The sequence below is a fragment of the Conger conger genome, chromosome 14 (genome assembly GCF_963514075.1).
Source record: "Conger conger chromosome 14, fConCon1.1, whole genome shotgun sequence".
In the NCBI taxonomy this organism is placed as follows: Eukaryota; Metazoa; Chordata; class Actinopteri; order Anguilliformes; family Congridae; genus Conger; species Conger conger.
The window spans coordinates 22,679,596-22,696,229 of NC_083773.1; the positions used below are offsets into that span (position 1 = coordinate 22,679,596).

At 42.5% G+C, this 16,634-nt stretch overlaps 1 protein-coding gene across 2 annotated transcripts; it reads left to right on the forward strand.

Moving 5' to 3' along the window:
- Positions 1-3,483: 3,483 nt before the first annotated feature.
- Positions 3,484-15,719, forward strand: LOC133110415 (differentially expressed in FDCP 6 homolog). Of its 2 annotated transcripts, none has more exons than XM_061220496.1 (11): positions 3,484-3,707; positions 6,867-7,007; positions 7,648-7,833; positions 8,399-8,626; positions 8,995-9,141; positions 9,963-10,071; positions 10,435-10,733; positions 11,157-11,323; positions 11,945-12,143; positions 13,466-13,556; positions 14,791-15,719. In XM_061220496.1, exons 1-11 carry the CDS (start codon positions 3,612-3,614, stop codon positions 14,973-14,975), a joined length of 1,848 nt encoding a protein of 615 aa, XP_061076480.1. In that variant the 5' UTR covers positions 3,484-3,611; the 3' UTR covers positions 14,976-15,719. The 2 variants fall into 2 exon arrangements, with proteins under 2 accessions (XP_061076480.1, XP_061076481.1); XM_061220497.1 differs by having other exon boundaries at positions 10,435-10,709.
- Positions 15,720-16,634: the final 915 nt, after the last annotated feature.

A 16,634-nucleotide genomic window follows, 5' to 3' on the forward strand; every position in this document is an offset into this window, starting at 1 on the left:
TTTATACTAGAAATAAACTGAAAATGAAAGCATTTTGAAAAGCATTTTGTATCCTACAAACACAGTACAGCTACCTTTTTGGAACTACTCTTCTAGCATCATACTGTATGAAAATGATAAATAGTCTGTAGGTAATGTTCAACAATTTACCATTTTGCTATTGACAATGAAAGTCACATGATCAGAAGGTGTGTCAAGTTCATTGTCAAATGGATATTGTGGGAGATACTGTATGTGCATCACCATGCGTTGCAGTGATAATGCCCAGACACATGGGAGAGCTGTTCTTCACGCTCAACTCATATAACCCTTCACTTAGTTTTAACTCTGTCCATGGCTTCCACCCGCGTAACGGCCCTGTTTGATGTAATGGTACAGATGCAGTTAGATGTGACTGGGCTTATTCTGATAGTGTGGTCTCCAGAAGCTCAAAGCGGCATGCAAAGTTTTTTGTCATTGGAGATTTCCTGGCCAAACTGGGGTTACTCATTCCTGTTTATTTGTCGAAATGGACAACACTTTAACAGCTGTGGAGCTTGAGGATACAGTAAACTTTGCCCACAGCATTGAAAGCACCCCCCTACCCCCACCGCCCTCCCCCTCCCAGACACACAACTTGATCCCCAGTCTCCTTATCTCTAAGTCCTAGAGTGTGCCAGCCTCCTATTACTGTAGCTGCTACACTGCAATTAGCCAAAATTACACCCCCACGCAGCGCCGCTTCCATTTGCCCAAACACTTCCTCACTTCTTGCCTCTGCCATTAGTGCCCCGTCACAGAGAGGGGTAATAATCAGAGAGACGTAATAATCAGAGACACGCACTCACTTCCTCTCTTTGGTGAGACCACCCTGCTCCCAGTCTCCGGCCCCTTGGAGCACAGAGTGAGGTGGAGCAAGCGGAGCAGGGTATTGCCCTTACACATTTACACAGGGATGCTATCACACATTTACACAGGGATGCTATCACACATTTACACAGGGATGCTATCACACATTTACACAGGGATGCTATCACACATTTACACAGGGATGTTATCACACATTTACACAGGGATGTTATCACACATTTACACAGGGATGCTATCACACATTTACACAGGGATGTTATCACACATTTACACAGGGATGCCCTTACACATTTACACAGGGTTGTTATCACACATTTACACAGGGATGCCCTTACACATTTACACAGGGATGCTATCACACATTTACACAGGGATGTTATCACACATTTACACAGGGATGTTATCACACATTTACACAGGGATGCTATCACACATTTACACAGGGATGTTATCACACATTTACACAGGGATGCCCTTACACATTTACACAGGGTTGTTATCACACATTTACACAGGGATGCCCTTACACATTTACACAGGGATGCTATCACACATTTACACAGGGATGCCCTTACACATTTACACAGGGTTGTTATCACACATTTACACAGGGATGCTATCACACATTTACACAGGGATGCTATCACACATTTACACAGGGATGCCCTTACACATTTACACAGGGATGCTATCACACATTTACACAGGGATGCTATCACACATTTACACAGGGATGCTATCACACATTTACACAGGGATGCTATCACACATTTACACAGGGATGCTATCACACATTTACACAGGGATGCCCTTACACATTTACACAGGGTTGTTATCACACATTTACACAGGGATGCTATCACACATTTACACAGGGATGCTATCACACATTTACACAGGGATGCCCTTACACATTTACACAGGGATGCTATCACACATTTACACAGGGATGCTATCACACATTTACACAGGGATGTTATCGCACATTTACACAGGGATGCTATCATACATTTACACAGGGATGCCCTTACACATTTACACAGGGATGCTATCACACATTTACACAGGGATGCCCTTACACATTTACACAGGGATGCTATCATACAGTTACACAGGGATGCCCTTACACATTTACACAGGTATGTTATCACACATTTACACAGGGATGCTATCACACATTTACACAGGGATGCTATCACACATTTTCACAGCGGTGCCCTTACACATTTACACAGGGATGTTATCACACATTTACACAGGGATGCTATCACACATTTACACAGGGATGCTATCACACATTTTCACAGCGGTGCCCTTACACATTTACACAGGGATGCTATCACGCATGCTAGGGATCTGGGGCAACTCACTCACAGATACACCTCCGGGGTAAAAAGATAATAAATACTACAGTCTGTGAGTGATGGAGGCCTCACTGCTGCTCAAATAGCCGTAGTCATGTTGCAGTTCATTACTGATCTGCAAAATATCCATTGACTGAAAGATTGCCTATTTTAGGATATGCTTTATTGAACCCTGTGGGGTAATTTTTCCTCTGCATTTGGTCAAGGGTATTGGCAGGTGTATCATTTAGGAGATATTATGAAAACCATGATGGACATTATATAGAATCATAACAATTTAAAAAAAAGATAATGTAATGGATTAATATTCAAACAGAATATGCCTTGGAAAATATCAGTGCCCACAAAAGATTATTTCAGCATATAAGGCATTTCACAATACCTCAAATAAGACTTACTAATAAATAAAGGACCATCCTGAAATTAAGTCAATAAAATATCAGAAAAGCATAGTTTAAACAAAGCTTTTTAAATGAATTTGGGATTTGAGCCTTTTAACTACACTTGTACACTAAAATGCTTGGCATTGTGACTTGAATAGCCTGTGGTATAAAGACCTCAGCTGAAAGGATATTCAAACTGGTGATTTTCAGACAGGAAGCCAGATCATGCTCCAGAGGACTGTAAGGGAATTATGAACTGGAATGTGGTTTTAGGCTGGTTGATGTCCGTCAGTGTGGACATACTGCCCCCTAGCGGATTTTATTGCATTACTCAGACTTACACGGACGTTCTTTACTTTTCTTTACGTTATTTGCTGCTTCAGCCATTACAGTACATAACAGTCACATGTGCACGTCATTTCAGTAATGCTCATCTTCATTGCTTATATCTGTTTGTACAAAGAACACTGGAACACCTTTATAAAAGCAATGATTAATTTGGGACTTTGGGACTTTGCTGGAATAACATTATGAGGGAATCTGGGCTCAACACTGGTGTCCTATGTTGTTGATGTTATAATAGGCAGAATGGTTGAGGTTGAATGAGCTTATTTCCCATGTCACCCTCTGACAAGCATTACTTTCCTAAGGAGTTGCTCTAAGCAGGGTGCAATGCTTTAGAGTGAATATTTGTGTATTTCCAAACTTACGCAAATGTATTACAGCTTTAAGTGAGTGTTGTTCCGTGCCGTGCTGTTGGTGTGTGTCCTGTTGGTGTGTGTCGTGTTGGTGTGTGACCCGTTGGTGTGTGTCGTGTTGGTGTGTGTCACGTGTCACCCCCCTGTGCTGAAGTCACAGCCCTATTAAAGACAGGGGGAGCTGTGGCGTCTCCGGGGTAACACATGTGGTGTAGCAGGGGCTGAGGGTGTCGCTTAGACAGATCTGTGCCCTGGAATACAACGCCAGCAAACGAGAGGAGGAGAGGCCAGCGTGAGGAACCCGGGAGCCCAGAGGCATGGATCTCCGCTCAGAGCTTCTCAAGTCCATCTGGTATGCTTTCACTGCGCTGGATGTGGAGGAGAGCGGCAAGGTGTCCAAGTCACAGCTCAAGGTGAGTGTCAGATCCACCTAAAGGATGTACGGGGATTCAATTAGGTTCAATTCCTTTTTTTTGTATAGCGCTTTTCACAGTAAATTGTCACAAAGATGCTTAACAAAGTAAACAGAAGGGAATAAAAATGGCAAATATCAGCCCTAAGCCCCCAAATAGCATATGAGGTTAACAACTACATAGTAGGAGAAAAACCCTCAAACAGTGGCAAGAAAAAACCCAATGAGAAGAAGTCTCGAGAGGAACCTGGCTATAGGGGAATACCTATAGATAGTAACAGTTCAGGTATTAAATTAGCAGGTACTCTAGAAAGTTCACATGGATTCATGTAGAGTATGCAGTTCAGAGGGGAGGGGGGTGAATATGTCGCTCCGAGGGGGGGGGGGGGGGGTCGGAGGTGGGCCGTTATTAGTTGGGTGTTGTTTACACTCTCAGAAAGTCACAACGGAGGTAATTCTTCAAGGATCAAATTTCCCAAATGTACCCAAAAAGTACAGTCATGTTTTCAAAGCAAAAAATTTACAAATTAATTGTATATAGCTGGCTAGTGATTCAATTTCATGTACTTATAGGGCGCCACTACGGCAACTTTGTACCTTTTTAGGCACTTTTCATACCCTTATTTCAAGGATCTGAACTCCAATGCGGCCATGTAATTCCCAGCTACATCAAGTGCTTGCTATTTTATCCATGGGATCTGGTTCCCAGACTTTTGGTTTACAGTGTCTTCTTGTACATTACATTACATTATGTTCATTTACAGTAACAGACAGTTATCCAGAGCAGCTTACAGGAGAAACACTAGTGCATTCACTTGATTAATATGAGTGATAATACCTGACCTAGTTAACAACATTCCCAAACCAGCACGTAATGATGCATCATCACTAAAGCTCTAGTGCAAGCTAACATAATAACCAACAATCCTGAATAGTCCAACGAGAAATATGAAAAGTAACATAATCTGAATTAGTAAAAAAATACTATTTTACTTAATTTACTGTGACTGCTCTCTTTTAACATCTCCTACTGTATATTCATAATTTAAGTGTTATTTATACCTATATTAAAGTCAATTGCTATTCTTATTATTATTATTATTATTATTACTCTCTTGTGTCTTGCAAAATAATGAATGCTTTGGATTTTCTGTTTTGTTGTTCTATTTTGTTTCTGTTTGCTTGTTGACTAAGCTAAGATATCTATGCTTAATTAGCTGTTAGCTGTTATCTGGTTGGTGTATTGTCATCTGCCTCAAATCTCCCAAAGTATTGATAAAGGCAGAGAAAGTAATTCTGTTTTAACATCAAACAGGCACACAATACAACACTTAGGATGAGAATTGGCCACAAAAGAATAAAACAGGATAAGACACTGGCATAATGTATGGTATTATTGTAGGTTTGGAATGGGTTGAATGGAGTGGATAGTATAGTGGAATTGATTCAAGGAATTGCTAATTCGGGACAGTAATACTGAAACATATTAATGCACATAATGTTCAGGCTGTGGTTCAGATTTAGAGCCTTCTCAAAGTCCGTCTTTGTTTGGGATTGGTGTTCATACACCATAGTCTGGTCCAACTGCCCTGATTTGGCTCTAATGGAAACCTCAAGGCGACTCAACCCAGGTCGCACTGGGCCAGGCTCAGTGCTCAAGCACCGCAACTGAGGGGCTGCTATGTTTCTAGCTGCATAAACCCACCATGTCCACTCTGTACAGTACCGCAGTGTTTTACTGCTGTTGATCTGCTTGTGTGTGTACAAGAGTGAAGGGGATCTGGCCACATGAATGGGCTAATCCCTGTCACACACAAAGGCTCTGGAGCCAAAACTGCTCAAGAGCTGCAGCGCTCAGAAGACGTCCTGAGCTCAACGGCTCGACTTTCAAAAAGAAAACAGGGGGGTGGCAGGATGTGGTTATGCTCTTGAGATCTCAGCTGCATGCTTGCATGATCTGTCTGGGCCCAGCGCAATATGGGCCCCTATATAATGGCGTATTAGTGCCAGCAGCCGCGAATGCAGAGAAACTTCCTCATTGAAGAGGTCAAGGGTTTGTGGCTGTATCTCTCAGAAAAGTATCGGAAAAAGTGTTTCTGTAGGGGAAAATTCTTTCCTAGACACGACATTTCGTTTGTGAGAGAAGAGGCCAACCACCAAAAGGCATTGGCACAATTATTTTATCTCCTACCGTTTCATTAGATTTAGAATGCATGCGTACACAAAAGGTAAATAATGATGGGGATATGGGCCTGGTATTGGGTATCAATACAGATGGAATAACCTTTAATGGAACCGATGCATGTCTCATAGTTACCCAAGCCTGACTTGTACATGGGCTCGATTAAAGAGAAGCTGGGAAGGCTACCTCTGCACTATTTATACTTGTTGTTTTTCCTTTAACTTATTAAGATTGTTTTTAAATTCTAATTTACTTTTGTAACACCTTTATGGAATGTCTTTCTGTCTTATCTAAAGCACTTTGACTTGACTTGACTATACTTTACAGGAAGTTACCCTGCTCTTGGTGTGAAACAGGGTTCTGTTCTGTCAACACAGCAGTGTTTTATCGTGTTATCGACTCAACTTTCTGCCAGTCCAAAAGGGAACTGATGCACTCTAATTATGATGAAACACACTCATGTGTAAAATGTATCAGGATTCATTTAATGTTTTATTGTATACAAACACACTGGAAGACCATATTATCCCCATATGTTCATCACGCCAGTCTCACAACAGAAAAATGAGGATGTATTTAGGGATATAGTACAAGATGTTCAATACAAAATATTGTTTGATTTTGTTTATTTAGGTAAATAGTATTGTAGGTACATACGCGTTGCCTGGATTCATTTGTTGTCCATTTAATTTCATTCAGGTCATTTACACACTAAAAATTGCTCCATATTCAGTTACTTCTGTCTTCTCTCTTTACATATGAGTGTGTTATGCCATCATCTGCCTGCTGGTATGTTGGAATTTGTGTTTTCTATCTTGTATGGTATGTGCATATACTCTTATGTGTCCCTATGGGCCTGTGTGTGTCTTTGATTCCCTATAGGCCTGTGTGTGGTGTTGTTTTGTGCCCCTGTGCTCTCGGTGTTTGGCATATCAGCGTTCTGTGTTGACTCTATCTCGTCGTGGCTGTGGATCACAGGTCTTGTCCCACAACCTGTGCACGGTTCTGAGCATCCCGCACGATCCGGTGGCCCTGGAGGATCACTTCAGGGAGGATGACGACGGGCCTGTTTCCACCCAGGGGTACATGCCGTACCTCAACAAATACATCCTGGACAAGGTAATTCCCCGTCAGTACATCTCCGCCCTCTGTGGCCAGCAGTGACTCTGCAGGTTCTCAAATTTGGGCTCTGACCTGCTCTTGCACTATGATTTATATAGACTTGCATTATACACTCTCAGAAATAAGGATACGAAAAGGGCGTAAAAAGTTACAAATGCTGGTCACTGGGGCAGTTCCCTATAGATGCATAAAATTGTACCCTTAGCCGGCAATATACAACTATTTTGAACCTTTTTTGCCTGGAGAATATACTCATTTGAACCCAAAGAGAACATTACTGTACATTCAGGGTATATTTTGGAAATTTGATTCTTGAAGAACAAAAATGTACCTGCAATGTCACTTTATTGTATCGTGTATAGTATAGTATATAGTGTATAGTCTTCACTTAGCCATACTGCCATTGATTCAGTGGAATGACTGGAGTGAATTAATCACTGCATGACCCTCTCCTCTGTTAGAAGGCTTTTCTCCCCGCTGAGGAGTTTTTTTTTATCTCATGTGCTTGCTATCTGGGGCTTCAGGCCTGATGTTTCCCCCCCTTTTCCGTACTGTTACTCTGTAAAGTGTCTGTGTGTCTTCTATGAAAAGTACAATACAACTGAAAATGAATTGAATTGAATTGAACACTTACCAGGTGAAGGAGGGGTCTTTTGTGAAGGAAAACGTGGATGAGCTCTGTTGGACCCTGACCGCCAAGAAGAACTACCGCCCTGAGAAGAACGGCAGCTTCCACCTGCCAGACAAGGACCCCTTTCGCCTGTGGTGCCTCTTCAACTTCCTGTCTGAGGACAAATATCCCTTAATCATGGTTCCTGAGGAGGTGGGCATTCTGTCCTCCACAATTGCCCTTTCAGCTCCACACTATCTAAAATGAGTTAACTGGCAGAAGCAGGAATGGGCAAAAATAGATTGAAAATATCAAATATATGTACTAAAATCCAAAATACCTCCCAAATAAATGTATCTATAAACTGCAAACGAAATGGAGATATTTCTTGGGGCATGGCAAACAATCGCCGTTGGTGTGTGTATGAATGGGTGAATGAGAAGCATCAATTGTACAGCTCTTTGGATAAAGGCGCGATATAAATGCCAACCATTAACCATTACATCCAAGAATTACTATTAAGAGACATACCAGGCTATCTATTGAATAGGTAGCGAGCGTTCTAGAATAGTTCCAGAATGTTTCAAGTGCAGTCTGCTTTTTTCCGGATCTCCATTTGGAAATTACAATAGCATTTCCCCTCTGTGTAAAAACAGTTATTTGGAGAGATTGGTTGTGCAGATTGTTTTAATTTGTGTAGCAGTCCTAAACTCCTGGATTTGTTTGTTGCTGCCTGTCTATGATCTCATTGCTCTTCATAATTTGTTCCCTTTCCCAGGTAGAATATTTACTGAAGAAGATCTGTACAGCCATGAGTACGGAACTTAATTGTGTGGAGCTGGAAGACTGCATTTCCCAGGATGCTGTACAGCAGAGCGGGCTTACTGTATGGGTTTTCCTGGAAATGATGAGTTCTGGGAAGCTAACAAGAGGCACTGACAGGGAATCCCTGAGCATGGCTATTGAGAAGGTGTACAGGGAAATAGTTGGTGAAGTACTAAAAGAGGTACAGTGCTTCCTGTAAGCAGGATTGCTTATCCTGATAAGTATGAGAGACATACTCATCCATTATGTCCTAAGGCTCCAAATTCAATATGTATCCCAGTGCATTTTCTAACATTTTGAGATCACAAAGAAGTAACACTGCTCTTTAAAAACGTATGCCATAGCTCTAAACTGATATTCTTGATATTTTCTGCTAATGTGTATATACTGTACTCTTTCTGTTTTATGTGAGTGTGTTTTTAGTTTGTGTGTGTGCGGGCCAGTGTGTATGTGTCTGTGTGTTTTTAGTTCACGTATGTGAATGTGTGCACGTGTGCGTTTGTGGGGGTTTTTAAGTTCACGTGTGTACGTGTGTATTTGCCTGTGCAGGGCTACCTGTGGAAGAAAGGACAGATACGCCGGAACTGGACGGAGCGCTGGTTCAAACTCAGGCCCAGCACCCTGGCCTACTACGTCAGCGAAGACTGCAAAGAGTGCAAGGGCAGCATCGCGCTGGACCACAACTGCTGTGTGGAGGTGGGCTCGGGGAGCGGGTGTGGCTTGGAGGGAGGACACAAGCATATATCAGCGAGCTAATCCACACCCTCTCATAAAATCCAGCTATGACCAGCTTAAAATGATCAGATACCAGTAGTTTCAAAACTTGAAGCTTGAGCTGGTCAAACCATGTTGCACGTGGAGCTGCCATATCATAATTTTGGGCGAATAAATACTGTCTCAAAATGTCAGCATTTGTGGTTAATTAACATTTTTACCTCGGTTGATTTGGATAACCACATTGAGTTGGACACACTACCCATAAATACTTTCTGTTCTTCTTTTTCTGTACTACTTGATTGATGTGTTGTTATATTCAACTATATTATGTTGTTATTTCTTTGTAAACAGTTTATAGCTCACCACTTTTGCTCACTTTTTGATCCTTATGTATAGCATTATTTATTTGATCTATTTTATCATGTAATTATCTCCATACGTGGTTAACATATCTATGTATTTTATCAGTATTACTTCTTACTAGGAGCATTGTGTCATTCGTCAACTGTATTAAAAACCCTGTACTCCTCATCCTTCTCCTTTAGCCTTCTCCTTCATTCGTGGCTAAATTGGACAAATCCACAAACAGCAATCTGTTGCCAAACCTTGATTTCCATAGAAATTACTGGAATATTAGAATCAGAGCTCTGGTTCACTCTTTACCTGGGTATGTGGTCTTGCCAGCGGCTAAACCTCAGAGCAACTCTGGTAGATCTAAGGCTTATGCTATTTGTGTTGGCCCCACTTGTAATTTGAGACGACAGGATTTTTCTTTGCTGACCACATTCTTTGTTTGGCAGCTGCTTCCAGAGAAAGATGGGAAGAGATGCATGTTCTGTCTAAAAACGCTGACCAGAACATACGAGATGAGTGCGTCTGACACCAAGCAGCGCAAGGAGTGGACCTCAAGTTAGTGCGCCTGACCTCGATTGCTGAGAATTCTCCTGATCTCTTTAAGTTTGTAAAAAGAATAGAATGAAGTCATACACCTTTCTTCTTTAAGAACTAAGAACTAATAGCCAATAATTAGCCAACATTTTGGTAATGCGCACGTTGGGCTAAAAAAACTGAGAAAACATGCGTAACAAACTGTGCCTGAAAATCTCATGAGTGGGGAGGCCCAGACTTCCCAGATGGAAGCTGTGAGGCTACCTACAATAGCGAGAACACTAACAAAATAGCATCAGCCACAATTGGCATTTTCAGATTGGAATATCCAACACATCGTCTACCAGTGAGCCAATGAAAGCGCTTTGCCTCCTCCCTCCGCAGCCATCCAGACAGCGATTCGGCTGCAGGCGGAGGGGAAGTCCTCTCTGCACGTGGACCTGAAGCTCCGTCGTCGGGAGCAGAGGGAGCAGCGGGAGAAGAGGCGTCTGGCCAGGGAGGAGGAGCTGCAGAAGCTGCAGGCCCTGCAGGGGGAGAAGGAGGAGAAGCTGGCAGAGCTGGAGCTCCTGAGGGAGGCGCAGCGCCAGGCGGAGGCCCTGCTGGAGCAGGACGAGCAGAGGAGGAGGCAGCAGCGCGAACAGCTGCAGCAGGCTTTGGAGGTGCAGCTGCGGGAGGCTGAGGAGGTCAGAGGAGGGAGAGAGTGGAGGAGGAAGAGGAGGATGAGGAGAAGAAGTGGAGGGGAGGGGGTCATTAGGGGAACAGCACAGTTAAGGGAAGCAGAGGAAAATGGAGGAGAAGACAGGTGGAGGTAAGAAAGGGAGTGAAATGGAGAAAAGTTGAGGAGATGGGGGACAGCAGAGGAGACTTCAGGGAGAAGTAGCATAGAAAAATAAGTTAAGGAGGATAGAGAATATGTAGATGGAAATCTTTCAACTGCCTTTCACAGGTCTGTTTCTTACCAATGCCTCTGTCTCAACTCCACAGTACAATTCCCAGTATTAATTCAACTCGAATAGAGTTGCAATAGTTGAATAGTATGCAACAGTAGGAAGCATGTGTTGATGTAGCACTGGGTATTTGACCGTGCCTGTCTGTCCCCTGCCCAGGCGCGGGCCAGCATGCAGGCAGAGATGGTGCTGAAGGAGGCGGAGGCGGAGCGGCAGCGGAAGAGGATCCAGGAGCTGGAGGAGATGCAGCAGCGTCTGGAGGAGGCGCTCCACCTGGAGATCAAGGCCCGGCAGGATGAGGAGGCCTTCCGCTACGCACAGGCCAGGTACTAAACACACACTGAACGCATGCATGCACACACACACACACTTAACACATACGCACACACACACATACACTTAACGCATATGCACACACACACGCTTAACGCATGCATACACACACACACTCTTAACGCATGCATACACACACACACACACACACACACACACACACGCTTAATGCATACACACACTTAACGCATGCATACACACACACGCCCACACACACGCTTAACGCATGCATACACACACTTGCTTAACGCATGCATACACACACACTCTTAACGCATGCATACACACACACTCTCTTAACGCATGCATACACACACACACGCTTAATGCATACACACACGCTTAACGCATGCATGAACACACACGCACACACACACAAACACACAACGCATACACACACACACACACTTAACGCATTCATACACACACACACATACGCGCACAGACGTTATCTACGTGGTAACGGAGTGGCGTACTCTATGGCATGGCAGAAAGTGACTGGTGAAGAAGCAGTAGCACATTCAGGCAGATTGTTGGCTTTGTGATCATAACATAACATACGAGAACAGGCCATTCAGCCCTGCAATGCTCACATTTTGACTCCTAACCTGCAGGCTGCTGGTGGAGGAGGAGGAGAGGATGAAAGCCCTCATGGCCCTGCAGGAGGAGCAGGAGGACCTCATCCTGAAGACCCAGCGTGAGAAGCAGGAGCTCCGGCAGGAGATGGAAAGCAAATCTCGGGCTTTGGACGAGGCCCAGCAGCAGCTGGAGGAGGTTCGGGCCAACCGACACCGGGTGGACCAGGATGTGGTGGTGAGCCGGCCTGTGTCTGTGTGCTTCGTAGGGTATGCCAGAGAAGAGGCATTTGTGGATAGCGGCAATAGTGTGTCAGTTATAGTGCCTGGCTCACAAAACTCAATCAAACTTTCAAACTGGGTATTGGAGATCCAATGTGAATCAAGCATCAGCATCTTCATTGCCTATTAATTGCCTGAAATGTTTTCAGCAATATGTTTTAGTGGACTGGTGAAATAAGAGAAAGATTAGTCAGCGGTTTTGAAAACGGTGAGCCAAAGCTATCCACAGTGCGTATAGTCAGGTGGTACAAATGCTATGACAGTATAGGTATGTGCACATGTGTACTGTATGTATGTAAAACATGTACATAATGTATCTGCTGCCATTTCATGTCAGTTCTGTTGTGTGTAGCTCATACGGGTTGATGACGTATCTTGCGGTAGACAGGAGTGCTCAAACCAGCTCACAGCTTTCACCCACAGCGTCTTTTGAAAAGTGTGGAGTTTCTCTGCTGTGCTTTGACATCTGGTTGTCATGGTGATTTCACAGCAGCATCCTGTTTTGGTGTCTGCATGGGTGTTTCGTGTTTTTCCCCCTCAAAACTGTTCAAATCAGATCAAACTACTTCACAGCCTGTTGAACATATTGCAGCCTAAAAACATACAGGACAGGATTTATGTATACTCATATTATGGAATTATATAAATATGTATTTCAAGGATACACCCTGCAGACTTTTACCCTCCTTTCCTGTATGTAGCTATTGCTGATCGTGTGCTGTTTTTAAAAATGTATTTCCCCCTTTACCACAAATGTGAAATATCCAATTGTATTGATCATCAGTGACAATTTCTGCAACACCTATTACCGGTTTGGGAGAGTGTAGACCAGGGCTGGCCAATTCTGTTCCTGGAGATTTACTGTCCTGCAGGTTTTTTTTTATTTAAACCATAATTTGGCACACCTGCTTCCACTAGCAGTATAAAAGATCTCTACATAGCAGTTTACATGTAACATGTAACCAGCATGTAGCCTAGTGGCTAAGGTGCATGATTGGGATCCCACATTGCTCCTCGGCTTAGTGTAATCAATTTTAAGTCACTTAGGATAAAATTGACAGCTAAATAACAAATTATTATTATTATTATTATTATTATTATTATTATTATTATTATTTTACTATCTCTAGCTGTTGAATAAACTATGGTTGGAATGAATCCTAAAGCATGGTAGATCTCCAGGAAGAGGATTGGGCAGACAGTTGTCTTTTAGCTGGATATGCTGAGAGCACTTTGCTATTCTACAGCGCTAAAAACACTCAATCATTTTTTTTATAGGCTGCCCAGAGGAAGCTTCGGCAAGCCAGCACCAATGTGAAGCACTGGAACGTGCAGATGAATAGACTCATGCACCCAATAAGGCCTGGAGGTGAGGCGGGGGTACAAGACTGCAAGGGAATCACAGGGGATGTCTTTGTGTGGCGTTTCACCATGGTGGAATTCTACATCGAAAAAAGATGTAAATGATTGCATCTGACTGTTAAATTTAATGAAAGTTAACTTTTAGATGTTACATTAAATGTCCTTTAGCTCATGCTTTTATCCAAAGCGACATTATATGTATAGCATTATTTATTTGATCTAGTAGGAGACAGTCCGCCCAGAATGTGACCAGTTGAAGAAGAATTTTGAGGAATTTTAACTTGATCCCACTTTTTTCAGTGCAGGTTATGAGGTATTTAGATTTTTGTAACCATAAACCTCCCCTCCGACAAAATGAGGTCTGATATCTGCAGAAAATAGGACAGCCCTCTTAATTAACTGTGTTGTGCAAACATTAGTAGCGTTCTTAAAGCAGTGATCTGTGCGTTCAGCACAGATTTTCTGTAATTTGGTCAACTGTAACTGGCAGTGCCTTAGGAGCCTGAAGTGTAGATTTGTTTGTGAGAGACTTGTGGTTTAGGTCTGAGAGGCACAAGCTCACTCACACACACCCACACACACAATTGTAGATGTCTGGTCAAACATATGAATATCAATTAATCCATGGAAACATTCATATAAATCAAATTTAAGACTTGTATGAGCAGTAATGAAATGTCTTCACAAACACCTTAAATGCATGCCCACATGCATGTCTTTTGTGTTTTTGAGTTTTGCATATAATTTGTGTGCCATACTGATACAAGTAAAACAATTGCAATTTTGTTAGAACTATGCATATTTTATGGTCTAACTGGCATTTTTCTCACATTTGTAAAATAATTTCCAAAGTGACATGATGTATGTTTTTGCATAATTATTGAATGATGTTGTTAAATGTTAACACAGAGAGCTTACCACAGGAGGTGGAGGGGGAGGGGGAATTGGGCTCTGGCGGCAGGGTTAGGGACTCTGAAAACGTACATCACTGCTCTTTGGAAATGTTTTGTGGGCGTTTTAGATACTACAAGCAGGAAGAGAACACTGATGAGTGATTAAGGCCTTTAAGGCATTGGTGAATTATTGATTAGCAGTACACCCTGTCACCTTGCTCTCAAAAACAAAGGCTTGATACTGCTTTTCTACATTCTAACTGTACTCAGGGATTAGCTAAATCCAGAGCTGGACAAATGTACCGTTGTGCAGTTGTGACAGCTTCTTGGTGCACTCGGTGCTTGCAGAGAGAAAGCCATCCCTCGGGGGATCCTTCTCCAGTGGCCATGGGCCGTCACGGAGAGACAGCGGACTGCGCCTCCGCCAGCGATCGGAGGACAACCACGAGGCCAAGGAGAATGTGGGCAGCAGCGATGGGGAGGCAGAGAGACGCCTCTCCCAGGCAAACGACAGAGACATGGACATCCCATGAAGCTCGACTCCAAATTGGGGTGTTTTGTTGGGGGGTAGGGGGATTTGCTCTGCACATTATTTTAACTTTGTCCCTGGTTGAAATGTACTATCTCAAGAACTCCACATACAATATTCAGTAATGAGAGGAATTGGGCTAATGAGACTGCAGGGATGTGTGTGTGTGAGTATGCACAGTTACTGAATTCACACTGCAGGGCTTGCTTCTGTGGGCAGTGTAAACTAAGCTTCAGTTAAAATATAAATCCTATTGTGGCCTCAACTTGAGTTCAAAAACAATACCTCATTCACACTGCACGGCTCCACAGGACTTATCTTGTGCATGTTACATGCTAAGCTCACAACATACAGTAAGCACATGCCATCCTCAGCACTGATTAGTGCACGGGTGGATGTTATTGTAAGATCTCACTTTTCTTCCTAGACAAATCTTAAAAATATCAGATCTTGGCAACCTTTCAAGCTGGGGATAGACTTTGAGGAACCTGACATTTTCAAGGATGTAAGATAATATTTTGGGGGGCTGGGTTGTTTTCATATTGTGTACATTATTATATAGGTAGAGAGAGGGCAAAGGAGAAGGACCAAAGCAGAGTACATCACTTTTGGTGTTCTTGTCATTGTAAAATCAATCAAATCAAACAACCTGTTTTTCATGACAGTTATAAAATCTTTATTAAATGATTAAATTAAGCATACATTGTCAAAAAAAAAAAAAAATTCAATAAAAACATTCTAAAGTGTTCATGACATTTCTTCCTGATACCATTGAGAAGTACTATGATAATACACCAGATGTTTAGACTGAAAGACTCTGAAGTAGACCTCATAGCTCTTGTGGTCGGTCCCTTCACTTCCTGTTTCCTGTTCTGTGCTTAGCAACTGAGACCTTCAGCATGTTGAATTTTGTTTTACTACATAAACAGCATCAATGGTGTGTCAACATAAATAGCTACACGTGGTCCATAAGGCAGAGTTGCACAATTTATCCATTGTCTGTCCTGCATTTACACATTGTGCCTGTGAAAATGGTGAAATCTTCTGAAAACAATTTTCTCCTTTAGTCTGAAAAGCACATTCAGATTACAGACAAGAGAAATTTGGTGAATAGAGTCCCCCTGCTGGCAACTTTAAAGAAACGAACCAACGGCAAGCGATATGAATGAATATGAATGTATGAATCTTTCTGTGATTTACTTTTTTGTGTATCAGTATTTTTAGTTTGGCTAGGTAAGCAGTGTTTGGCTAGTTAAGGGGTTTGGTCATACTTTTGCTTGGTTTGTTGTTTGTTTGTTTGTTTGTTTGTTTGTTTGTTTAAAACACACATTTCAAATACGCCCTGGTCCTTATCTTTGTTGTGCAGGTAGCAGTGGAAATTGTACTTCCCTCTAGGGTCTTTCAGCGCATTTATCCCTGGTTATGGGTATGCACTTTGTAGTACGTCACTCTGGATAGGAGCGTCTGCGAAATGCCATTAATGTAATGTAATGTAATGAATAGACAGCTATTTGATGAAATCAAGTATCAAGCTGATAAGCTGATAATCTTGTTGATACTGGATGGATTGATAACAATTTCAAAATGAGGTTAATCAGTAAGAACATCCAGTTTTCACTGATCAATTACATGTTTGATAAATTTGCAGTCTCAGCAGCCAGCC